The 26,744-nt window shown below is 40.8% G+C and overlaps 1 protein-coding gene across 1 annotated transcript; it reads right to left on the bottom strand.

Annotated features, from left to right (window-relative positions):
* Positions 1-12,226: 12,226 nt before the first annotated feature.
* Positions 12,227-22,965, bottom strand: STARD4 (StAR related lipid transfer domain containing 4; the record flags this gene model as incomplete). The annotated part of the gene is made up of 6 exons (XM_080919910.1): positions 22,846-22,965; positions 18,692-18,806; positions 17,757-17,806; positions 15,153-15,279; positions 14,100-14,214; positions 12,227-12,456 (listed from the first exon to the last, which is right to left on the bottom strand). The coding sequence occupies exons 1-6, from the start codon at positions 22,881-22,883 to the stop codon at positions 12,227-12,229; spliced, it is 675 nt and encodes a 224-aa protein (XP_080776036.1). The 5' UTR covers positions 22,884-22,965.
* Between the last annotated feature and the right edge of the window lie 3,779 nt (positions 22,966-26,744).

A 26,744-nucleotide genomic window follows, 5' to 3' on the forward strand; every position in this document is an offset into this window, starting at 1 on the left:
ATAAAAAATAATTTTAAAAGTGGTCACGAACATGAATTAGCACTGGGCTCATTCACAGAGCAGTCAACTGCAGGATTCCAATGCCATTGTGTGGTTGTGAATTACTCTGTCTGGCTGCTGAGGTTTATTTGAGAAAGCACAAAGTTTGCAGACATTACTTATGCAATGAGACTTGTAGTATCTTTGTAATTGCTGTCCATTAGGTCAGAATTCAATTTCCTTAATGTTTTTCACTGATAAGTGACTGATCAACATTATTTCTGACATTTGAGCTCTTACCAGCTGAGCACTGCTGAACTAGTGTTTCTGCAGTGTTTAATACGCAAATATACTTCTGTGTTGGTATTTACAGCCACATGACGAAAATGTGCAAAGCTTTCTACCTAAAAATTTTAAGACATTTTACTTTCTTATAAAGAAGTAGTTCTCTAGTTTCTTGAAAGTGAGAGCAGGATAGAGGAGGAGGAGGAGAGGGAAGGAGAGTGAGAAGGGGATGGGTTACATATATTAGTAACATGGGATGGGGATACATTTGCTAGTAACACAGGATGGGGATACTTTTGTTAGTAACCCACCTAGGGCTGCAATGATAAGGAAGTTCACATTTCTTCTTTGCATTCAAGGACAAGCTTCTGCCATTCCTCTTTGGGAATAGCCCCTGAGATCAAATAATGTAGAACCGGTCCAATTATGTTTCACTTACCTTGGAAAGCAGTAGCAAAAAATTTACGATTGGTCAAAATCAATTTTCATAAGTGATCTTTGGCAGATTCAGGAAGGCTCAACTCTTCTGTTCCCAAGCATCTGGTCCAGGAGTTTACTGAGGTCAGTAAACTTACTGAGGCCAAAATCTTGCCATGAAACCAGACTGCCTGACAACATTGCAGGAATCAGCTTCAAGGATCCCCAGCATCTGACCTAGTGAGACTCTAGAAAAGTAGAGCTCTCCCATGCTCTGCAGGATTGGACGTCTCTTTAAATACTGCATTGTTCTTGACAAATGATGGGACAGGGGTTCCGCCAACCGCGTTCGTTCCTTTGTGTTGGCTTCCCCCACTTGTCCCAAGTTGAGGTTTTGTTTTATCCACCCAGACATTAGCCTCAGTTTGGAAATGTGAAGTCCTGCGTGGTCTGGCAGGAACATGCCACATCAGCTGGAGGAACAGGTTTTTGTTCCCTCAGGTAGAAGCACAGATGAGCAATTCTAAGAATGCAAAAAAAAAATCACACTGTTCATAATTATTTTTCAGTGCATTTTAAGTAAAAGACCCATAGATACAGATTTTTATATCCAATCTAATAATTGCTTTGATTTATTGCACTGAAAATGACAGATACTTAATCTTCAGTCAGATTGAATAATCTAACTTTTCATCTAAAAGGTTACTTCAAGATACTCAATTACAATAAGCTTCACCTCTTTGAAACTGTTTACTGAGGCTATCTCCAAATTTTGATAATTATGGATGATAAAATTCTTCTAGATGTGGGCTTCCTTTGTCCTGACTTTGAAACATGGGTAACAATATATTTTATATATGACACAAGTATGACCATAATTTAAAAATTATCATTGCATAGTGCCTCCTTTTAACCTGTTTTGTATGCCTGGTTAAGTGTATATTAGTGTGACTAATATACCATTGTATTGGTTACTGAATAGCATATTCATAATTGATGTCTTTTCTGGCCATGACATTCTTAGTCTCAGTAGTATTTTATGACCATTTATAAACCCCAAAACATTTCCTAAATTTTAAGTTCTTTGGTTGAAATGGTTATTCTATGTCCAGCAGATATTGCTTTTCCCCTTAAAGTCTGTCCACCTCTCATGAGTTTTGTGAAAGGGCACAGTGACTTGAGCACCGACAACTCCAATGACTGGAAGTTACAAACAAATGGGCTATCAGGGTGATGTTTTGAAGTTAATAATCATACCAGTATTCTAAACGTTTTTATATCTGGTCATTGAGATACATATATGCTGTTGTTCCTTTGATGTGATAAACGACATAGCTGAGACAATGTAGAAGAGAAGGTTCATTGTATCTTGAGGTTCTAGTTTCTCATGAGGAAAGCCACAGGATGGTTACCTCCAGGCAGAATGTGGAACAGAAAGCATGAGGAACAGTTTCCTGGCTTGCTTTTCCAGTCTGCTCACCTCTTACACAGCCGGGGTCCCTGCCTATGGATGGTACTGCCCACAGTGGGCTGAGCCCTCACATCAATTAGTAATCAAGGAAATGGCAAAGAGCAAAGCTCAAAGGTCAGTCTACCAAGGCAGTCTCTAATCGAGACTCCCTCATACCATTTGGGGATATGCCAAGCTGATATCTGAAACTAATCAGGACACATAAAATTATAATTAACTCAGTTTTTATTGTAATGGCCAGACTCATTTTATGGTTTGTTAAAATTTTTGTTTTTGTGTCATCTATTGGCAAGCTACTAGAATAGTCGTAGAGACCATACGATCTACATCACCTAAAATGCCTGTGTGGCCCTTTATGGGGAAAACAAAACTCAGATTTACATTGCACCTCATGCTCTGCAGTGACCTTTAGGAATCCATTTCTCACACTGTAGCGGTTTGTTTTGCTTTGTTTGTTTGCTTGGTTTTTGTCTTAGTTAGGTTCCTTTATTTGCTCCTAAGAAGTTAGGTGAGCTTTGTTTCATGTTGCAAATGGCCTCACAACAATTGAGCAGGAGGCAAAAATTAAAATTTCTGTGTAGAACAGAAAATGCAAAGTTATATTATTTCTAAAGAAGGGAATTAGTATGACTTGGGTTAAAAGTGGACATTAAGATTCCTCATTGTTTGAACATGTTTTAGAAACTTTTGAATAGGTGAATTAACCAGAAAACCATGGCCAACGCTGACTGGTGTAAATGTCATACCCTACTGCTTAACAAGCTTCAGATGAGCACCCACTGGCTCTAAATGCAATGAAGTGATTCCTAGCAATTAGATGTTCAGTACCATTTAGGGTGTTGTGTGTTGTTCTATGAAAATGACTTGCTTCCCAGCATTTCAAGGAATACAGCTGCCTTTATTTTTTAAAGCTACCTTTCCTGTACCCGTGTTTCCCCGAGTGCTGTGGCTCTTATGTGAAAAGAACCTTTAGGACATAGTTTTCTAACAAATCCAGAAACCCAAGGAGAGGGCCCTCTAATCTATTTCTACCTTAACAAGTTACCCATTCCAAAATATCTGCCTTAAGGGAACCAAGTAACCCAGTAATTGAGGGACCTTTAGACATTTGTGACTTTTGTTTCAGTTTGACTGTCAACTTTGTAAACACAAAGGTCATGAATGAGATACTGAGTAGGAGACCTTTCTCAGCCCATCATTAGGTATAGTTACAATTACTGGCATATGCTTTGTTTTAAACAGTTGCAGCAATCAGTAAGATGGTATAGTCAGTGGGATGTTGCAGAATATGGGAACAAATGACAGGAGTCATTCTCTGAGCCCAGGTGGCTAGAACAAGAGGGGGCAGGTCACATGATATTAGGATTCCACAGTCTTATCTGCCAGCACTCTAGGGTGGCTCAGAGTTTGAAGGCAGATATTGATATACTTCAAACTTTAAAATGAGTAGGTGAAAATTAATATCTACTTTTCCTTTTAGAAATTAAATAGCATAGCTTAGAGGATATTTGGCCTAGGTGGAAGGGCATAATTCACTAACAACAAAAGCATCCCATCAATAGACCAATCCTAAGCATTATTTTCCCATAGTAAATTTTCACTGATGAGCCTTTACTTGCAACAGGGGAGTCAGAAATGAATTAAGCGCAGCACTTCCCTTCAGGGAGAGACCTTTTAGTTGGCAAAAAGAGAAAAGGTAAGTAACTGCATGTAGCCAGCTCTTGAATATCTACAGAAGGTAGGCTCACCAGGGTAGGGAAGGGGGAAATGGTCTCATGTCAAAAACATGCAAGAAAAGCTTCATGGGAACGCAGCTAACTTTGAAACAAGCACCAATCTTTAAGGATAAGAAGGAGTGAAAAGACATATTTAATTAAGAAATGTCCAGGCCAAGGTGGAGACACACATATCGAGGAGATTAATAATGAGAAAGGCTGAGGTACCCAGGGAGGTGTTATGGAGAGTGGAGCAGCCTCAGCTATCATCTGAATTCCTTGCTTTCTTACTCCGGACAGATGCAGGTGAAGCTCTTCTGCAGGGTACCTACCCCGGCTACTTGGCTAGTACTTACCTATCATCCAACATACTGAAGACATGTTTGCAACTCTACAGCTAATCTTCAGACCTCAAGCTGGTCCTGCCAGGTTTTTAATTCTTCATTCCCTTCTGTCCAGTGTATATAACCTATACATTTATAGTTAAATTATATAAAATCTTTTAAAAATGTTATATCTCTTATTGGAGGCACTATTTTTCCATTCATCTTCAAGACACCTTTTTAAAATTACCCATTAGAATTAGATTACACTGTGATTATTCTGGCTTTCACATCTTTGCTTATTTCTTGTGATGTTTGTGGATAGTGGGTGGGCTACATTACTCCAGGATAAATGAAATGAGGAGAGGTAGAGACAAGGACTATATCTCAGTTGAGAGGGAAAAAGATGCTAAGAAATAAAGATGCTATTAGAACACAGAACCCGTTAGTGGGCACTAAGGAAGACTGGCTATGGGCTTCTCTGACTTAGATGACATTATCTGAGATGTTCTTGTTGAGACTTTGTCAGATATGAAATTTATAGCTATGGGTGTTGAAGGCTTTTTGATTAATAGGTCATACGTAGCTTCAATAACAACACGGAGTATATGCTATTGAAGTATATGATCATGTGAAAGAAACCAGATTTCCAGTAGTCTGGATCACAAGGCATTGAGCCCAAAGCAAGAGCTTGTATGAGGTGGAGGAGCAGGTAAATGTACCTTAATTCCCACAGCTAAGACTATGGTTGGCTTTTTCACTTTCTAACACGAAGTCTTAAGAGGGAGCTGTGAACATTTCATTTTCTAAATGTGTCAAAATGGTGCTATTGATTCCTTAATACAAAGATAGAAATCATATTTTTAGGTAAGTGTGTTAAGCCTGGCTTGGCTATAAATGTAAATACATGTTTGCAAAGCATCCAACAAAACCATGCCCATTTGCAAACAGTTGAGGTACTGTGTTCTTCAATGTGGGTGACTGACCTGAGTTTGCATTTTCTATTAAAAGAACGGGACAGCCATTGGCTCTCTCTACTGCCAAAAACCACCATTTGACGGCTAACTAAGTTCTCCTTGGATGCAGGTTGGATAACTCAATTCTAGGATTAAGATTGCTCATTTGGTGAAGAGTAGGGGTGTTGGCCAAGGACTTGAAGGATGTGTGCTGTGAGCAAAGCCAATGCTGCCAGATTAATTATAGAGACTGACTTTAGTGAGGGCCAATGGAACTAAGTTCACCCAGACAGTCAGAACTTGCCAAAGGAGGCTACCCAGTACCTTGCAACTGGTCAATCTGTAAAAGAATCTGCATGTACAATGTGACAATAAATCATCTAAGAGCCCACCAGAGCTTTGCATTCTGTGATTTAAAGAGTTGCCATGAATCATGGGGTACCATGGACATTTTCCTCAGAATTGAAATCCACAGCTGAATTATTCTTTGTTTTCCCATTCTCTGATAACACTGAATACCATTCAGCTTCTAAAGACTGTGAAATCAGTAATACTAAAAAAGGATATTAGTATTAGTTATTCCCAATAGACTATCCAATAAATCCATCAAAGGAAGGCATCACACCTACAAAGCTGACTGCTAACATAAGGTCTCGGTGTCTGAGAAGTAGGGAGCACACCGCTGTCCCACGGTTCGGCCCAGTTCTCACCACTAAAACCAGTCTCCTGGACACTGCATCAAGTCATCTGAAAACTAACCTTTCCTTATGAAGATGAGACGATATGGAAAAACGGAAAACTACCATAACATGTTTTCTCTAGTATAAAGTTTTACTTACAAGTCTGCAAAGCTTTCAGTACAAATCATTATATTGACACGTTTCGTGTTCATCACCATTCGGTCTGAGACTCCTCCTCTGCTGAGAAAACACTGGTATCCTAAGGTTGAGTTTCAGTTGAGAAAGTGGAGGGAAATACTTGAGAAAATCAAGAACTCCCCCAGTAAACCAATGTGTTCCACAAGACGACTTGGCAGTTAGTTACTTCACTGTGGTTGTTGTGACCTCTTGACTTCCTTTAATAAGGTCACCTGCCCAATACCGAGATTTCAAATCCAAACATAAGAAGGACTATAAAACCACAGGAAAGAATTCTAGCGAACAAATCTCTTATTTTGCTATGCCCGCTTTGTCCGTGGTTTTAAATTCTCCTTCTCCATCCACCCACATCTGCCTCTCCGTTTTCTTACCAGTTTTCAGATGACTTGATGCAGTGTCCAGAAGACATTTAAGTGGTAAGAACTGGGCAGCAGTGTCGTTTCTCATCCAGCACAGGAGCAGGGATAGATATGTGCTCTCTCTCCCCGGATGCGCTTGAAGTGCATTCTTCCTAAGTTTTGGGTCATTTCTTGTTTACAAAGGCCTATGTATAAACTGGACATTTTGCTCACAGCAATAGGAGTATGGCAGTAATGCAATATTTCCTGATGTCATGTAACATCAGCTATTGGTTAGCCTGAGGGAAAGCCCCCTCACCTTAAGAATTAGGGGACTAATAGCCATGTAGCATCTGTCATTAGACAGTGTTCCACAGTGTTTAACACAGCAAGACAATATTTTCATTGCTATGTTAGGGGTGGGGGCCTCATTTTTCCACATGGCATTCAGAGAAACCTCACATATACCCCGAAGCTCAACCTGGGAGTAGTGTTACAGCTGGTTATCTAAAGCCACCATTGGCGCACAGGGCAAGAAGCTGGCAATCCTTACACTTGCTCCCAGCCACTTATAGAGCTTTCATTATAAGGGAGAATGGGGACACAGACAGACAGACAGACAGACAGACTGACTGACAGTGTTATGTCTTCTCCTTCTTCTCAACTTGGATGCATTTGTGATCCATTGCAGCGCTGGTCGGTTCTGTCTTAACAGAAAGATCAAGGCAATATTGCAAAAATATTGGTTCTCAGACTCTTCAGTTGGAAACCATTAGTGATTACCTAAATCCAGATGTTTAAGTCCATTCCAGCTGCAGTGCTGCACTATAAACACTTATTTCTTGCATGTCAGGAGTAAAGTCCAGTGCCCAGAGGACCGACATCTGGTCTAGGCGGCCTTCTTACTCTCCGGTGCATGACAAGAGACACTGAATAAACTATGAGAGTGACCCAAGCCCCCCAAAGCCAGCAGGGACAGGTAACATGGCCAGATGTTACAGTGAGGAGACTGTGTATGCCACTTGAGAGACATATTTTCCATCACTATACCACTCCCCAGTCACTTTATAACCCAGATTCTAGGTGTCCTAGTAACTATGTCTAATTCCAGATGAAGGTATCTACCACTCCTAGTCAGCTTAGCACACTTGAGTGTGTGTTGTACGTCTGACAACTGTAGTCACTGTACACTCCCCACTGTGTCAGAGCTGATACCCTTGGATGCCGAATGCCTCCACCAAGAGACACAAAACTTGGCCCCAGTGGTTCTATGAGGTGGTACCTAATGTGAGGTACACAAGTCACCAGGGGACACTCTGGAAGTGACATGAGACTCTGGTCTTTCCTCTCTTCATATTCTAGATCTGGAGGTAAGCATGGTTTTGTGTTTGCTTTCCTCAGTACATACTACTACTATAGTATGTGACCCCCCCACTAGAGGCCAAAGGCAAGGCCACTGAATTCTGGACTGGAACACCCAGACATATTTGCCAAAATAAACCTCTTCCCTTTATCAGCGAATTTCCTTAGATATTTTATTACTGCAATGTGAGGTTGCAAATTGCAAATAAACATTTAACGGTATTGTGGCTAATATATGAAACATCGCAGATTAGCATGTGTTAACTTTTTGTTACACATTTATATTTTTTAAACAGATCAAGTAATTAAATAACACCCTCTAAATTTAGATATATAACCATTTGTTCAGTACTTAAGGTTAAATTAATTTACACAAACGAGATCAAGGACTAACAAGAGTGTCTAGAAATCTTTATTCAGATATATTCCAGTGTAATTTAAAAATATACATCTCATTTATATCAGCAGTCCTTTATTCTAATTTCATATACAGTCATAAAATGATAAACTTCCTAAAAATAATCTTACTATAGTACATCATTTGTTGGGCTATAAGAGACGAATCTTAATACACAGCAGTACTTGCATAATCCCTGGGAAGAAAATGATGAAACCATAGCCCCAGTCCTGTGCTAGAGAAGGAAGCTCACCACCCTACACTTGTAAAAGTCCAATGTGCTCACCTAGGGGCCACAAGTGGAGCTCTGTCCCAGCATGCACCAGGCCTCAGTACCAGAGGAAAAGAAGGAAGGGTAGAAGGGCCAGGACAAATGTCCATGTAAGTATTAAAGGAGTCCTTGTCAAATCCAGATTTCCATTAGCTTCTCTGGTTGTTAGCTTCTCTTTTGGGTTCAGAAAGCCACACCAGCATTTAATTTAGCATCTGGTTCTACATAGGCTACTGTGCTCTCATAAACACACAAAACTGCTGTCCACAGCAAAGGGAACACAAGAAGGGACAAAGACTGGGTGTTTTCTCTCCTCCAGAACCTCGGGTACATTCTTACCTTGAGGCATCAGTTGACTTCAGTATTAGTCAAAGGATCCCTCAAGTAGGAAAGACGGGAAGATGAAGGGAAAACATCCTGTTAATTAGAATATAGTTTTATACTTGGGAACCCCGAGTTTCAAATACACGCATTGTGTGTAAGGAACAGGAAAGAAATCCTGAAGTTTATAAGTAACACTTCAGAGGTTTATAGCACAGAAAATTAAAAATACTGCTACTATTACTTTTGCTGAGTATTGCTTTAATCATTGAAAAGTAATCAAGATTTTTAATAACAAAAACCAATATTACCTATCAAAATGTCACTTACATGAAACTAATTTCATTTTAAAAGAGCAGTGTCCCCTGAACGTGACACTATGGCCTGTATTTCCGGAGTACAGACATTTCCTCAGCAAGTTATAAGCCACAGGAAACGCTGGTCCACACAGTAATGTGATAGGTCATACTTTTTCTCCTCCTTCACTGTCCCATCAAAAGTTACTTTTAGTGAAGATAACTTTGAGGCAGTCATTTTTAATTTACTGGAAATGAGTAATTTATCTATGTGCATCTCTAAAGTACATGTCTTGTGCAGCAAGCCCCGAAAGTGCTCAGCTATAAAAGATTCTGCCGAAGAAAGCGACCCATGAACTGTCTGCCCCATCTTACAGCAGGGCAAATGACAGGTACTGCACTCCCTGAACTGTGCTAGCCCGAGTTACTCACTGTAGCAGCTGCGGGCCTCACTAGGCTAAGGCGCGCTTCAATATGGCGAGTCTGCAGCAGTAAAATTAGCAGACACCACACAGCACCTTTAACATCAGCCGCGCACTGAAATGCTTCAGATATAGGGTCAAGGAAAACATTGCTACAATGGGTTTCAGCTGTGTATTTTTTCTTCCTATGCATGAGTGGACTTTTTCCTGCACGTGTGCATATGCACTGTGTACGTGCCTGTGGGCCAGAGGGCACGAGATCCTTCAGAACTGGAGTTATAGGCAGCTGCAGGCCCCCTGTGGGTGCGTTTGCGAGAGCAGCAAAATGGCCTTTCAATACTCGCCTCTCCCCCAGCCTCTGCTAGGATACTTTCAGCTACAAATATGGCTTTATTATTTTTCTGTAATAGGACTGCTCCAGAAGCAGCACATCCAACTCTGCGAGTATCTTCCTCATCTCACATCATTTTATATTACAATACGAGATGTAATATACACTTAGAACACATAAATGTTCCTGAGCTTAAATTTGCACACGTGCATGCCCTTGCCCAGACACACCCAGACACACCCACATGCACACACCCTTCTACTCTCAGCAGTAAAGCCTAGCAAGTTCTCACATCACCTTTCCCATCCTCTTCCCTACACTGACAACAGAGATAAACGCCGGTTAGATGACTACACACAGTGTATACAGAACGAAAGGATCTTTTGGGTGACAGACACGTTCTAAGCTGCATTGTGGTGATGGCTGCACAAGTCTTTAAATGTTTGGATTTTTTTTTTAAAGAACACTCACATTTTTACCAAAGCAAAACTGTAGATTATGGGAACTCTACGTTAATGAACAAGTTTCAGACAGCTCCTATGACTTCTCAACCCACAGCAGAACTCACATTGGCAATGAAAACATTTCCGCAAGGGTTGTTTTAGTTGCAAGTGTGGATCCTTTGAGACCCAGCCCCAGGCAGGAGAGCCCTGACAGCAGTGCAGCCAGTGTTGGCACAAAGTACCCGAGCTTCTGTCACTTTAAATCATGGACAGACTAAGGGGAGGGATGAGACCTTCTGCTCTACACTAATAAAAACAGAGTCACAGAAGACACATTTGACAGTTAAAAATTAACAATCTTCACTGGACACTCTCAAGTGCCTTTTCTTTCCCCATTGCTGAAGAGATCAGTAGCAACCAAACCCAGCAGTTCAGAAGTCACAATAAATTCAGACAACTGAGAACACAAACCTTCTGGGTGAACTGCTTCTGGTAGATGCTGGAAGCGACATTTCAGTCCAGAACTACGGGCTCATCCACCAAAAACACTGGCACTGAACCTTCGTTCTGTGTGTATTTCATCACCAGTTGCAAGAACAATTTTTAAAAGAGAAAAGCCAGTCTCACTTTTTTGACTGTCAAAATGAATGTAAAGAACCGACTTCCCACTAGAGAAACTAACGTAAAATGAAGACTAGACCTTCATGCCCTTGAGCCCTTCATGCAGCTCAACCATCCGACTTTTGGAGGCCTTTGTGTGGCTTACCTGCCTGCAATTATTTCCAGAGTGCATTTACTCCATATTTGCTAAACCAAAAACACAAACCACCAACAAAACCCACTAACAAAACAAACAAAAGAAGGAAAGGGAAACACCTAAGGCCAGTGAGGTGCAGAAAAAGTAACACAATTGGAACTGAAACACATCACTGAGCGCTGCATGCTCACACAAACACAAAATTGTGTGTGGAAAGTGTCACTGCATGTGTCCATTTTACAAATAAACTAGGTAGATATTCAAAACTCAAAGAATGACTTGGAATGACAGTTCTATTCACAGTTCATTCTGGTCATACCAGGACATCTGAGCTCCTGGCTGAATCTTAAAGATGCTTTGGCTAACAATTCCTGATGAAAGTTACATCAAAATTGTGAATTTTTTTAGCATGCAGTTTGTAGGTTCAAGTTGAGTGATAGTTTAATAATTGAATTATGTATAGAACAGTCATTGAATCTGTTTTATCACTGACCTTTGCTGGTGACAAGGGGACACCACTAGCTGGTTCTGTCAGTGAGAGCTACTGCTTGGTGTGATGTCACCAGTACACACCCGGCTGTTTTCAGTCACTCCCAGACAAACGCAGGTAATGACCAAGTGTACTTTTTCAGACTTTGCAGAAGAAAGTCACCTAGACATCCAAATTAAACTGTATTGCCTTGTGCCTGTGGTTACAGAATGGCCATTCTTGTCCCCTGTGGTCTTTCTAAGACTTACAATAGTACAAATCAATCAACAGTGGACTTTACAGATGATGGAGGAATTTTTCCTCTTGTCCAAAATATCAGCAAACTCACAGAACATAGCAAGAGAAACACATTTACATTAGGAACCTTTATAATTTTATAAAAAGTTCAAAAGCTCCAAAAATAACATGAACGGCATTGAGCTTGCACATTTTGTACTTTCTAAGCAGCAGAAGCTTCCTCCTAAGGTGCTGTTGGACCCGTGTGAACACTGCACTCACCTGGATGGACCCCTGTGAACACTCACCCTGGGCCCCATCTTGGAATTCCATCCTTTCCATTTACAGACACTTTCACAACCAAACGAGGTGCAAATAAAAATTTTAAGAAATTGTAAATGCCCTATTTACACAGCTATTCGCTTAGAATAGAAAACGGGATTGTACTACGGAGCCTACAACACCTCCAATGTCCACAGGCTGCAGCAGGCAGGAACTGATGACTTCTACGGGTCGAGGAGCTGAGAGGGAAGAGCAGAGTCAGCAACCCACAGCCCATCAAGCCTTTCGTAAGGCTTTCCGCAAGTCAGCGTAGAAGTTGGCTAACGTGCTTGCCATGGCCGTGTCTACCGCAGACTGGGGGATCATGCCGCGCAGGTCCGTCTGAATGTAGCCTGTCAGAAGACTCTGGTTCGGACTGTCTCTGAGCGGAACACAGAACCAGCCGCAGGGATGGTTATAGCCACGGACAAACTCTGGTCTTGTCTCACTCCATTCGACACTTACCCCTACAAGACAGTTTTAAAAATATCGTTAATAGCAGTAACCGGTATTTGCCCAAAACTATCATTTAAAAAATATGATTAGATTTGTTATTTAAGTAGTTTTCTTCCTATCCATACTAATGAAAACTAATCCCCAGGAGTTTTGAGCGCGGTAAAATGAGAAAGATGATTAATTACCAAAGAGAACAATGGCAGAGGGTTGGAAGATAGGTAATAGGGAAATTCTAATCCCTTCAGAAGAGATGACATAGTGTCATCCAGGCCACTAAGTGACAAGAACAAGAAACATGACAGCAGAACCACTTCCCACAGGCACAGGCACGCCCAACTTTAGTCCTTGCCAGTGAGATAAACAACTCAAGTGTACACTACACATAAGTATTAATTTATCTACATACCTTAAAAACAGGGGGCCTCTAGTGGCAATATTTTTGTAGAAAGACAACACAATTCAAGGAAGAACATTTTTCTTTAAAGTTATTAAGTGTGTGTTTGTGTGTGTGTGTGTGTGTGTGTGTACATATACCAAGAAACTGTTTTGAAGTTTGAAATGAATGAAATATCAGTTATTGGATCCCTTTCTCAGAACCAGTCATGTTTCTGCTATAAACAAAGTATTAGGTAACTGAGAATAAAAATTTAACAGACATATTTGAGGGTTTATCCTTAAACAAATCATTTATAACTGGAAGGCCCAGGAAACATTCCAGTAGCAGGGCCTCAGGGGGAGAGGCTTCAAAGTCCCCATAAGCTCAGAACAACTACTATAGTCTTGAACTCACAACTGAAGTCATCTTCAGCGAGCCCACACAAACCTGGTCCTGTCAACACCTGAGTGGAGAAGAGGCTCATGGGACCCTACCTACCCCTTAGTGCTGAACACTAACAAGTTATGGGAGAGGAGAAGCCATTACCACTCGTGAGCCCGCTGCTGAGCCCACCAGGCTCTAAGAGATAGTTCTAAACTTCAGTCACACAGATGGCCCTGGTTATTAAACTCAGTGGGTCACAAAACAAAACAGAGATGTGAATATGGAAAAACACCATACAGAGGAAGGCCAGGGCAGGAAGGAATAGCGTGTGAAATTATCAGAAAACAAATGTAACTAACACAAAAATAAAAAGTCCCCATGATAATAATAATAATATGAAACAACATATACCCTCAATTAAATGGTAAAGGTTTTCTCTCCTGCCTCCCCAAACCCAAACATTTCCACAGAAACACTTCAAGATCCCACGTCCTTATACGATCATTAATTCTTGCACTATCATTTAATGCTAGAGTTTAGCCTAAAAACAAAACAAAACAATAAAACAACCAAATAAACAAACAAGCAAAAACTAGCAATAACTGAGGGTTAAAAAATATGTCTTGGAGCTGGAGAGATGGATCATAGGATAAGAGCACTGACTGCTCTTCCAGAGGTCCTGAGTTCAATTCCCAGCAGTCACATGGTGGCTCATAACTATCTGTAATGGGATCTGATGCCCTCTTCTGGTGTGTCTAAAGACAGCAACAGTGTACTCATATATATAAAATAAATAAATCTTTAAAAAATGTAAGTCTTATCAAGAAAGACCCAGAGTAAAAACTTTGTATCTGAAGCACGCATAAAGAAATAATAAAATTTGTAAGTTATTACCACAAGATAAAAGTCCTTCTTCATAGCCCACAGTATAGGAGAAATCAACAAACTCTCTCGGGGAAATAATATTTAAAAGCTGCCCAGCAGTGGTGTAACGCATCACACAACAATTCTAGAAAAAGACAAAAGGCAAGACTGGGGTCACCATTAGAAACAGAGTTGTATACCAAGATCAAGATCAGTGCCTAGTACGGACTGACACTCACAATGTTCTCACACTAGGATGGCGATTCCCATGGTGGTTCTGGAAGGGATAATCTCTTTCCTAAATGTCAATTACACCTTATGACCATGATAATGATATATAAAAATTCAGAGACATAAATATTCAGTATCTAAGTCTGCACTTACCTAGAGATGGCCAATTCAATCACAGACGCCAAATCTATGGGTCTACTGTATATACAGAATGAAGGGTTACAAGCGAGACGGCTGTTTAGGCAGCACTTTTGATCTCTGATCTTTGATTTTAATTTAATAACACTGGAAAATATCTACATTTAAACTGGAAACCTAAATACAGGGGTAGTATTGTTTTGTCTTTGAGATTTTAAATCCTTACATTTTACAATTAAAGATGATGAAAATTTTGGTAAGCAACAAAGGTAGAGGTATAGTGGGGAAACCCTAACACTCATTAAAATTAGGAAATGCAACTTTAATCTTAGTACTCAGGATGTAAGGGAAGGTGGAGCTCTGAGTTTGAGGCTAGCCTTGTCTACATAGTAAGTTTTAGACCAGTGAAGGCTATACAGTGAGATATTTTCTCAAAAAAAAAAAAAAAAGTGAATAAATAAAGAACTATATAGAATGGGGAAACTCAACTTTTTGAAGGCAGCACAGGACTCTCCCGTGGTATTTTTGCTATGACTACTTTTCTCAATTAATGTAATGAATATAAGTACATAGAAATGTTGATATACATATGTGGTGTCTCTATTTCTCTGTCTCTCCGCCATGCACGTACTCACACATGCAAGTGCGCGTACACACATAAACTCTCTCTCTCTCTCTCTCTCTCTCTCTGTAGTAATGTTACTAAACAGATACCTCTTCAAAGTGCTCTAAAATATCCAGTGAAGTCATTAACCGGTCCCAGTCCAAGCGCCAGGGTCCTGGGCGTATATGGTCTATTACATTATTGACCACGTCATCCATAACTCCTTGAGCTTTATATCTAGAAGATAAAAAAACAAAACAAAGGCCTTTCAATTAACATTTCAACGTACAGCTAACACTGGAAAAGAGAGCAAAAATTAATGGAGGTTTTTTTATAAAGGAAAAAAAATTAAATCCTAACAACTTGTCTAATAGATAAAAGTTCTACCAATTATTTTTGTCAAATTATGTCCTTTGTCCTCAATCAAATTAGAAAACTAAAGGTTATGATAATGTCATCACAGATACAGTGATGTCCCTTCACATTATCACCCCAAACAGTCTACAGGACATTCCACAACTTCCACTCAATACTGCCCATGGCTTAGTTACTCCCAAACATTAGTACATGTATATTTTTCTCCTTTTCCCCTTCCTCCCTATAAGCCTTCCCATACAGACCTCATTTCTCTCTTTCAAATTCAGTAATTGTTGTTATATGCATACAAGTACATACACATGTACTCCTAACTATAACCTGCTCAGCCTATACATTACTTGTATGGATTTTTTTCAGGGTTCATCATTTGGTACTGGATAACAATGGACTTGCTGTTCCCTTGGGTCTCTCTCCTACTCTCAGCATTCCTTAGCTGCCCGTGGTTCTTCATGCTAGGTTAAGGCCTTCCCGACTTTCCCCACACTTTGGCATGCAGTTATCCTTCTTCAGATCATTTTTAGGAATACATCTCAAAACAACTTCTAAACCTAAGGCTCAAGGGACATTACGGAAAGGGATTAAAGTCCCTTGTAATGTTAGAGACTGAACCCACACATGACTACACTGGCTTTTAGGAACTTTTTAGATGTAGATTTGGAAGAGATATGTATAATAAATACAAATGCACAGTTATTCTAGAGATTATATATGAGTGATTCCTTTAAAAATACGAAAATGATTATTTAATAGAAGATGAACAAAGCTCACGTTAGGCTAATCCAAAACATTAATAGACCCCGCTTCACTGTAATTAGATATATACTAACAAGATAACACTTCATTCACTCCTCAAACTATCACACAGTTAACTTAAAACGTTTCTGAGTGTGAGCTGAAGCCTGGCCACTGGTCTCTCCCTAGAAAGCTGCATACTATAACAAACTGTATACAACCTACAGGAACTCCAAGAAGCTATGTGCAAACCCAATAGAGCCCCTTTTTAAACTCTCTTGTATCACTCCCAACATTCACAATATTATTCCAGTAAATTCAAAACCTTGTGAGGAGAAGGCGAGGAGGGACGGGGTAGGCCAGGGCAAGCAACACTGAATTTCTCTGTTTGGAACTGAAGCTCCATTCAAAATCACGGCTCCACATCCCAAGCTTGATGCTCTAGCTGGAGAGGAGCAACTTCTTCCCTAAGTCAACTTCTCATCCATGTTTAAGTAGCAGAGACAATTCATTTGCCTTCATTTCTTGAAGAAACATCTATTCTTCTTTCCAGTCTGAAGCAAACTATCCACTCCCGGAAACCTTTACAAGTCTCTGAGCATGGCTCTCCCTTAGTACTTTCCACGTTTTTCAACCTCAGCTGGGAACTACTGATCGAAAGAATTAATTCCTAGATTGCTTACAATGCTTGACTCAACTCCAATCTGCCTGTTCAAGTCAAAAACAGTACAACTCATCTTCCTGGAAATAGTATCTTTGGGATAGCACTGCAGAACATTTTTCATCTATAAAGTGGGGTCAGCAGATTCATTTTTAAAAAGGGCTGAGTCCTAAGGATTTGAACATTCTATGTAATTCCATATGGCAACTGTCCATTCTGGCTTAGGAAAAAAAATTCAACATGCTTTTCTTGACTATAGGCATAATTCATCTTTAACTATGAGAGAAGGAAGATTCAAAGTTACTCATAATACTACTATTTAGAGAAGAATTGTGTCTTAGGTAAAAACATTTTAATCAAAGTATGTTTAAAATAAGCCTATGTTTGTGCCAAGTATTCGTCGATTTGTATTATAGTTTGAGCATTTTCTTTTAAAACATAATATTTAAAGGCTACTAACACTTTATCATGTGCAGATGTTTTCAAATTTTAGTAACAAGATGCTTAGTTTTTAATATTCATAATGCTTAAATCACTATTTTCTTACTGATGGGCTTTTCAAGGAGATTTTTTTTTTAACAGAATACTACCTAGGCATAGGAGTTCATGCAGATAGGAAACTGAAGCAGGAAGCACCACATGACTATGAGGACTCACTACAATAGTGAGTTCCAGTCCATCCTGTCTCAAAACAATAATTTTTAAAACGTACTACCACACCCACCAATGTTACAAGGCTATGTGTGCAGAGCTCCCAAGCTTAGGTCTGTGTCTGCCTACTGCTTTACTGATGTCCGACTCAACCTACAGAGCATTTGGCCATTCTTAAGGCCCTGAATTCATATGATCACACTGCTGCTCAGAGTGCTTAAAACCACAAAAATGAAAGCTGAACTTCACATTGATCCTGTATATGAGAATTGGAAAACTGAACATTACTTACAGATACCCACTGAACTCTTCTGAGGGTTTTCTCCAAACTGTTACATCTTTCTAGAAAAACAAAGACAGTACATGCTGATAATCACATAGGTAGACCCTCCAATTCAAAAGTAATCCCGGACGTTCAGACTGCTTAACTTTGCATTGCAAAACAACATAAGCATTTTTTTCAGATAGTAGCTGCTCATGTCACAGAGATACCTGCATTTGAATTCCTCCTGTATCAAACTGTAATTACATCTTGTACCTTAAAGATTTTCAGTGGCTTAGAGTTTCCATGACTTTAAAGTCCAATGGTAGTACCATATTGGTGGCTGTTATGAGTTGTTCCTTTCCAAACTTGGCTATTTACTATTACTGATGCATTCAGTCTATGACATCAGGAACATTAAATATTTTGTTCTGAAACTATCCATGCATTTTTTAAAAATAATTCACATTTATTATGACTACACTGTATTGAGTTTGTTCCCAAATTTTCCCCAGTTCATTTCCAATCTGACTTTTACATATAAATCTAACTAGAGAACAAGAGAAGAGCCTGGATTCTAAACTTAAGTAAGGCTCTCAGTTTGGCCACGTCACACGGAGAAGAGGAATACTAACTGGCCACGCACACGCTCTTCACGACTGATGTCAGTGCAGACACTCAATGACCATCCTTCACTACACGGACAATGATCCACCTTCTTTGCTGACTTGGAAACTGTTCACTGCTCTTGTGGCCATGAACCTATGAACAAGTCTAACGAAGAGCTACTGGGCTCGTTTCTCTGTAAGATAACCCACCATACCATTTGCTAAATTAATCACTGTACATCCATCCAACACATATATATCAGCAAAAAACATATCACATATATTTTTCCCAAGATTTTAAAAGTCATCAGACAATTCTCTGGCCACACACTAAATACCCAAACGGGAATTACTCACCACTTTCTTGGCAACACGCCACTGATCTTCATCAATGCTGTGATACTGGATCAGTGTGTTTTGAAGTTTAGTTGAAATAGAAGCAACATCAGACAGTCCTTCCATCTTGATCTTCCTGTTTTAGAAACCAAGATTCACGTCAGCAAATACTGGGATAAGTCAAATCATTCCGAATAGATTCTCCTGAGAGAGCGTGAACCCCACCCACTCCCGATGAGGTAGAGGTTTTTCCTGAAACCTTGGGAAGAAAAACCCACATAGCTGGGAATAATAATCAAGACTTTTTGTTATTGAAATCACTCATATAAAATCACAGAAAAGAGACAAAGGGCAGGAGATCCAGAGGTGGTTCTCTTATCAGTAGACAGTTGAGGCTCAAGCATTCCTCTAATTCTCGCCACGCAGATCCAGAGACCCACGCAGAGGCCTAGCAAGAACTTTGACCTGATGGCTCATCTCTATTTGCCCAGCATTTTCTTAGTAATTTATTTTTTAAATGCCAAGTGAGCCCAGATTCTCAAACCAAAAGGCCGTGAAGTGAATCGTCTGACAAAATCACCAGAGATTTCTGTTCATGCTAAGGTTCCCCACTACCCAGGGGTTCATTTGCTAGGGCTTTGTGCTCCCCAGGCCAAGCTTGTGGAGGCTTTTGATCTTTGGACCTGGGACTTCTCTGCCTAGAGTGTTGGACTTCGAATCTTAGTGTGACCGGACAAAATACAATGCCAACTGCAGTTAAAGCTCCCACCCTAACCAGAGCCTTCTCAAGTAACTTAAATCTTTCTTTTGTTTCTCACTGTGCCTAGCAGTGTCTGAATGTATGTACTCATACACGATTCTACTCTTTATCATCCTACCTAACTAGCTGAGTAAGGGTCTTCCTCATATGCTCCACTAACACTCACCTACAACACCATGCAGCACACAGTAGGCTTTTTAATATCACTGCTGAAATGGCTTTTTTCTCCCACACAAGAATCGGTGTTCTTTCACCGTCTTTTGATGCTGCTTCCGTTTTCTTAGCGTAATTCCTACAGTATCCCTACCCTTCCTACTCCTGTATAAAGTCAGCAGAGCAAAACTGCCCGCTACAACCATCAAATCGCTAAAAAATGAAACCAGCAGAAGCTTCATTAACAGTTCTGTCTTCCAACCAGAGCTGAGGCGTATAGATCTAAAGCCTAAAGGTTACAGGAATAAATCAAAGCTGTAGCTTATATTTAAATATCACACAGTGTGGAGTACAAACATCTCAAATACTAAAACCGAGTAGAAAGATGAGAAAGCATACATGAAAAATTCAATTACCTAACACTTGAGGTCCATAAAAGTGATGTAAAATGTGTAAGTAGAGATCCGATCCTACCTGTCCATTGAAAGTGGATGAGCTCACCCCAAAAGTCTACCAGTCAAAATATACACTGCCTGCCACTCAGGAGCCTGCCACCTTGACAGCCAGTACAACGACCACTTTCACAGCTGGGCTAACGGCTGGGCTATAACAAGGGCAAAGTCTTGGAGGGCTTATAAAAGACACCTGTCCAGTAGTGAGATCATTGTGATTAAGCCTCAGTCTGTAAACCCAAAGGTCTCCTGCTAGCTTCCTGTGGGTGGCAGATAAGAACTTTTTTTTTCAGTTATTTGATAGGAATCAAATGGAATAGACAGTTACCATCATCATAACCAAACATCAGCTTTTACAAAGTCAGGAGGGCAACGTAAGCGACACAAGCTACCCACGAAGGCAAGAATCTGGAACTTTGGGACATTTGTCTTGGTGATCATGCCCATACCGCTCACCGAGGCACTTGGAAGCGTGTTGACACCGCTCACATGCAGCTGAGCGTGTCTGCCTTGTTTCTATGCATTTTTGATGGACTGACCAACCATCTTGGTTAGCTCCCCTCCGGCGTTTTCTTATAGTCTGCACTGTACTATTCCTTTAGAGAGCACCATTTAGCTGTAGTCTTTGGGGACATAAAACATAGCTGCCCAGGGTGGTGCTCTTTCTGAAAACCAACCAAGAAAATATGGATTGCTACTTACACCAATCATGTTTGAACTGCCCAACAACAACAAAATTGCCAGACACAATGAACAGCTTCTCCAGGTGAAGCTACTAAGTGTTTGCCAGTATCCAGTACCCGATTCTAAACAATGGAAATGTATGAGACACAGTTTTTGCTCTCAAACCTGACTTATTCCATCCCTTAAATAAATCTCCATGACAATTATAAAGCTAAAACTCTAGAAACTCTCATCAACAAACAGCCCCTTTAAGGATGCTGAAGGAGGAAGCAAGCAGAGACTGAAGTAAATATAACATCAGAGGTTATTTTTATCCTTGAAGAATTTCACTCAGTGGTGAATTCCTGCATGGAAACCCAGGACCAATCACGGTAAGTGTACAAGCTGCAATGTGTTTGTTGGAACACCTCTTAAAACACTGTAGAGTGAAGAAGGCCGTACTGGAGTCGGCCAGGGGTCAGCTTTCTCCTGATAAAAGCAGGTTAACGGAAAGCAAAGCACACACGTTACCACCCTGCAGTCTTCAGCGGTGGAAACGCCTTTAAATACTGCTCTCAATCTCCTCTCACCAGTGCAATCCTTTCCTTTCTCACCTTCTACTGAGAACCAGCATAACAGAGACAAGAGGCGCCACCTAATTAAAACAAACTCCGACCATTCCATCTAATCCTAAAAGGTCATCTAATCCTGTTAATCCTCAAGACAAGAGGCAATCCTTGTCTGCTTCACACTGAAGCTAATCCCATGTTGATGTTCTCGGAGTCCATATTTTCTTGAGTGGAAACTACTGGGCTTGTTCTTGATGCTGTGTGTGCATCAGCAACGCGGCTGTGACTAGCATTTCCAGTTGTTCTCAAGTTTACTCCACCATGAAATGGCACTAAGTTCCCTTTTAAACACGAGACATTTTAGGACCCTCGAGACGGCTCAGTGGTTAAAAGTCCCCAAAGTGACCCCGATGTTGTTCTCTGACATCCACACGCACCTACACTCACTCACATACAGAAAACTGGCCTGCAGAATCCCCGTAAACGATCTGTTCTTTGTAGTTTAGCACACTTTGCTAAAGGTTCTCTGTCTCAGAGCTTTTAACCTTCAAGTTATCAGTTAACATAGTATTTATGTGAATTATGCCAATTGAACAAGCCACAGACTTGCTTCAACAAGACAGCGCACGAAGACCTTACTGTACACTGTAATGTACAAGTGTTCACAAACGCTCAGTTTCCAACCCATCTTGAGCCAGCACTTTAACTTTCTAACTCAAGTCAAGAACAGTAGTTTTTCGCTTTTGAGACTGGCCTTGCAGTTTAGCGGAATGATTATGCCCTTCTGTGGTGTGTATAATGACCCTCTTCCAAATGCTCACCGCGACACACAGCCCAGCAAGGTTAACACTCTTTACAACGTGCAACATGGTATTATTATCCGAATGATACCACAACCTGAATTTTGAATCTAATGTAGTGTATGAGTCCTTAATGCCCTTCATTCTTTGTTTTAATGGTTTTTAAAGTAGTGATGTACTCCTATGTGTTTAGTCTTTCTGGTAATTTCACATGGCGTTGCTTCTGTTTGTGTCATGACAGCCGTAAAAAATCCAGCGAATATCGCTAAGGGGATGCTGCAATTGAAAAGTTATTTGCTCAAGATCCCAAAGGCAAATAAGCGAGAGAACAAAATTTCCAAAGCAAGCTCTTTGATCGGAATTTACAGGTCAGTCTTGAAAAACAAACTCTGAAAGCTGATCCACAGACTCGCCCAAGTTTGACATAAAAGCCTGACCTCCACAATGTATTTATCTGCTATCCTAGCTCAGAATTTCCAACCCTCAAATAATCTCCCATAAGCGGAAATGAAGGAAATCCGCAGCAGTAGCTTTCTTGTGTTAAAACATGGACTTGCAAGCTACTGAGGACTGAGGAAGTAAGTGTCCCTCGAGGACCCTGTCCCCGTGGAAACTTGATGAGAGGAGATAGCCTTTGAAGAGTGTTCGGGGAGCATGCTCCTCAGGACCTTCCCCACAGCCCAGGGAGCGATACTACTGTTACCATTTAACAGAGGAGGAAACTGAGGTCCGCGGGGCTCGCGGCCCTTGTACAGGGGCAGCTCCGGTCCGGTCTCACCTGCTACTCTGTGACCACCGGCTCTCAGGGTCAGCCATCACTCTCCCCTCTGTTGGGGGCAGCTCCAGGAAACTCTCGGCCTCGCTCAGCCCTGCTCGACCCTGCTCGGCCGACCGCCCTCCTTTCCGGCCGGTACGGGAGGATGCCAGGCAGTCGCTGGGTCCAGGAAAGGGTAGCTCGCTGCTCCTGCAACACCGCGCGTTTCGGCGAGCTGTTTTCCAGCCCGCCCAGCGCGGCTGGAAGCAGCCAATAGACGCGGGGCGCCTTCCGACCACAGCCAATGAGAAGGCAGCAGGCTGCTTGGGTCAAGGCGAGAAACGCCCTCAGCCCCGCCCCGCGCGGACCCTCTGGGGGCCTTCATAGAGTGTTAGCGGAGAAACGTGTGTTCGCTGGGATTGGCTGACGCCTCAGCGTGAAGAGAGCCGATTGGCCTCCGAGGATGGACCGATTCCGCGTGCGTGTGGGCTGGCCTGAGCCAGACAGTGCTCCCTAAAGCGTGAGGGTTTGTTTGCCTGTGGGCTTGGATCAAAGCCCGTGCGCCATGGCCCATTGATTGAAAAGGGTTTGTGCAAGGTTGCGGGGAGAAAGAACAGATGAGGGATACTGGTGAGGGAGGAGGGCCCAAAGTCTCCATTGTGAAGATCCCAAATCAGATGCTGCTAAGACAGGCTGCAAAGTCTGGTGAGAAAAGACTCTCATTCTGAGGATGAGCCATCTTCTGGTTTGCTGTCTAGCCTGGTCCTGGAGTGGAAAACTGAACCGTGCAACTGCAGTGTAAATTGACCTTTACCCAAACGGTTTTTCTTGTCTGCAGATAAGAAAGTTCAGAGAACATCTCTGAACGCAGAGGGGAGGTGTTTGGCAGCCAACCTCAATGTTCTGGTCTTCATCTACTTGAACAAGGGAAACGTTTATTCTGGCTATGAAGTTATCGATCTGATGTGATTCTTGCAAATCTAACTCTGAAGATCAGGTTTTTTCGGAATTACATTTACTAAGATATGTATCTTGAGAACCTAGAGGAGAAGGGACTGCAGTCATTACTTGTGATAGATCTGCAGTAAGAATGAATAATACCCCATAGAAATTTAAATTTGCCTTGCTAAAAGAATCACTAAACACCACTTGCTAGTTCCCATGCTTTATAGTTTATTGAATCTTTTGAACAGCTTCCTAAGATTTTGTTTTTTTAAGTTTACATTTTTTTCTTTTTCTTCCTGGGTAGCAATTTTATTTATTTATTTATTTATTTTTTGTATGACAGTTTTGGGTTTTTATGTGTATGGTTGTTTTTTCTGCATATATATCTGTGTGCTGCATGTGTATACATGTAGTGCCATGGATGCCAAGTGGCCAGAAGAAGGTGTCAGATCCATTAGGACTGAGTTACAGATCATTGTGAGCAAGTAGCAAGTGCTCTTAACTGCTGAGCCTGCCCCAAGAAAGACACAGTTTACAGATATCTGAGCCCTCACGTAGATTTTAAAGCACTTAGCCACTGAATGGCTGAACTAGAATTTGATCATCTTCTGATCTCTAAAACCGAGGCTCTTGGTGGCCACAAAATTCACACTGCGCTTCCTTGTTCAGTGTCAGACACCTACGTGCAGCAACAGGACAAGAAACGATCAAAGAAGATATTACCTGGCCCTATTTAAGAGCTTTTTATACTCAAAGCACAATGTTAAGGTCTTTTTTTTTCTTATTTAATCCCATGTGTTAACTTATTTAATCCCAGTACAATATCTGAACATAGACATGTACTAGTATCTCTCTCCTGCATGTATGAAAGGAGTCCAGCATACAGAGCAACAGATATAAATGTCTTTTGAATAGTTTGAAAGTGAGAATATAGGGTTTCTATTTAGATTTAAATAAAAAGCAGACATGTTTAAGAGATTTGAACATCTCTCTATAAAGTTATTTTTCCTGGACAAACCCAGCCATCTGAATTAGTACAGGAAAAACCTAAAGAAAAGCAGAAAAATCTTTCACAAGCAGAACCAATATAGCAATAGTTTCTTCTCAACTGGAAGCAATAAATCTAGAAATTAGAAAATGACACATAAATATCTCCAGCTCCCTGAAATTTTTAGAATGTTTGCTTCCTAAATTCTGTTCACTGTGATAACAAGGAACCAGGCTAATGACCAGCGTGCCAAGTCATACCGAAAGTGGTGGCACTTACATTTTGGCAATAACCAACAGTAAAGCAATTAAACTTTGGCCTGACTAGCAGGAGGGAAACCATGTGTGGTGCTGTAAACACAGCCAACTTCACATAACTATTGGGGCTGTGGACCAGAAAGACTGCTTTGAGACTGTGCCTTCTAGCTATGACAGGGTAGCTACACCCATGAAGTCTCAACAACATGGCAGCCTAAACCAGACCTGAACACTTCCAGTGACAGTTGACATCCTGGTGCAGATGAGGGAAATCTCACCGGGGCCCACTCCTTGACAGTTAACTGCAGAGATTGGGAGAATTAGTCTTGCCCTGGGATGAGCCCTCTAATTGGCTATCAAATTCCAAGTGCTCGGCCCTGGAGACACACATGCAAGCAACCCTGACCTGATTTGACTCAGCAGATTACATTTTATTGGTAAATGTATATGTATATGGAACTATAAAGTTTAAAGAAGCCATAAATTTGGGAGAGAATGGAGTGTCAGACATGAGAAGAGTAGGCGGGGCGGGGGGGGGGGAGAAATGTTGTTTAATCATGTTCTAATTAAATAACAAAAATAGACTAAAATGAAATTTTTTTCCTAAACTCTTCAGTTTAAAAAAAGCAAGCCTTTTATATTGAGAAATAATAATTTTAAAATAACATCAATCAAAATTACCGCATATATCAAAGTCAATCAGTACGGCAAGTTACTTAGATAAGTTGAACTCAGGAAAACATGTGACTTTAATTCAGCTCAACTCAACACATATTAAGTATCTGCTACTATTCTGCAAAAACAAAACCAAAAAAGTCAACAAAAAAAAACCCTGAAATTATATTGTGTTTTAACTTGGAATTATTTATTTGCATATAATAGGAAATCGGATGGGCTAATTCAAAAATACATTAGGAAGATATGTTAGAGAGACAGGGATAAAAGTTAAGGACTCAGGATGTGAGCTGCCACCAGTATTGGCATTGGGCAGCTGCTTGTTACCCATGCTGAGTGTTGTGCCCTGCCCTGTGCACAGGATGCACCATGAGAAGCACTATTATAAAACACAGAGGCCTGACTCATAGCCAAGACTCAAACGCATCAAAACCAAGCTTAAAAGTTGGCAGGAACTAAGACTGTATAGAGTCATCAAAATGTATACTTACAGTACAATTTTTTTAAATACTACGTTTAAGTTACACTTTAGGAAGTAAAATGTGTTTTATAAAGCAGGAAATTAGGATGAAATATTAGGGGGATTAACTGAGAGGTATAGGAGCGGAGGACATTTCAGAAAACAGGATCCAGCAAAGTTAGTCCTGAGAAGCAACTCTGTAGCCCGCACATGCATGACGGTCATAATACCTTCCGGTCCTGCACTCCGGAGGGAAAGCAGAGAGGACTGTGACAAGTTCAAGGTCAGTGTAGTCATTAGGGCAAGTTCCAGACCAGCTATGTATGCAGCATGGTACAACCCTATTTTAAATACACACACCCACACACACATACACCACACCACACACACACCTACTTAATGAAGTCTGGAAAGTTGCCGGGTATAAATCCATGTGAATAATTAGTAATATTGTTATGTGTCCACAGCAAGTGATATGAAACAAAAACCAAATAATTCCATTTACAATGATTACCACAAAAGGAGAACACTTTATACACAGACACACACACACACACACACACACACAGAAGGTAAGACTAGATGTCCTATCTCTCAC

The sequence above is a fragment of the Micromys minutus genome (genome assembly GCF_963924665.1).
Source record: "Micromys minutus genome assembly, chromosome: 8".
Lineage (NCBI taxonomy): Eukaryota > Metazoa > Chordata > Mammalia > Rodentia > Muridae > Micromys > Micromys minutus.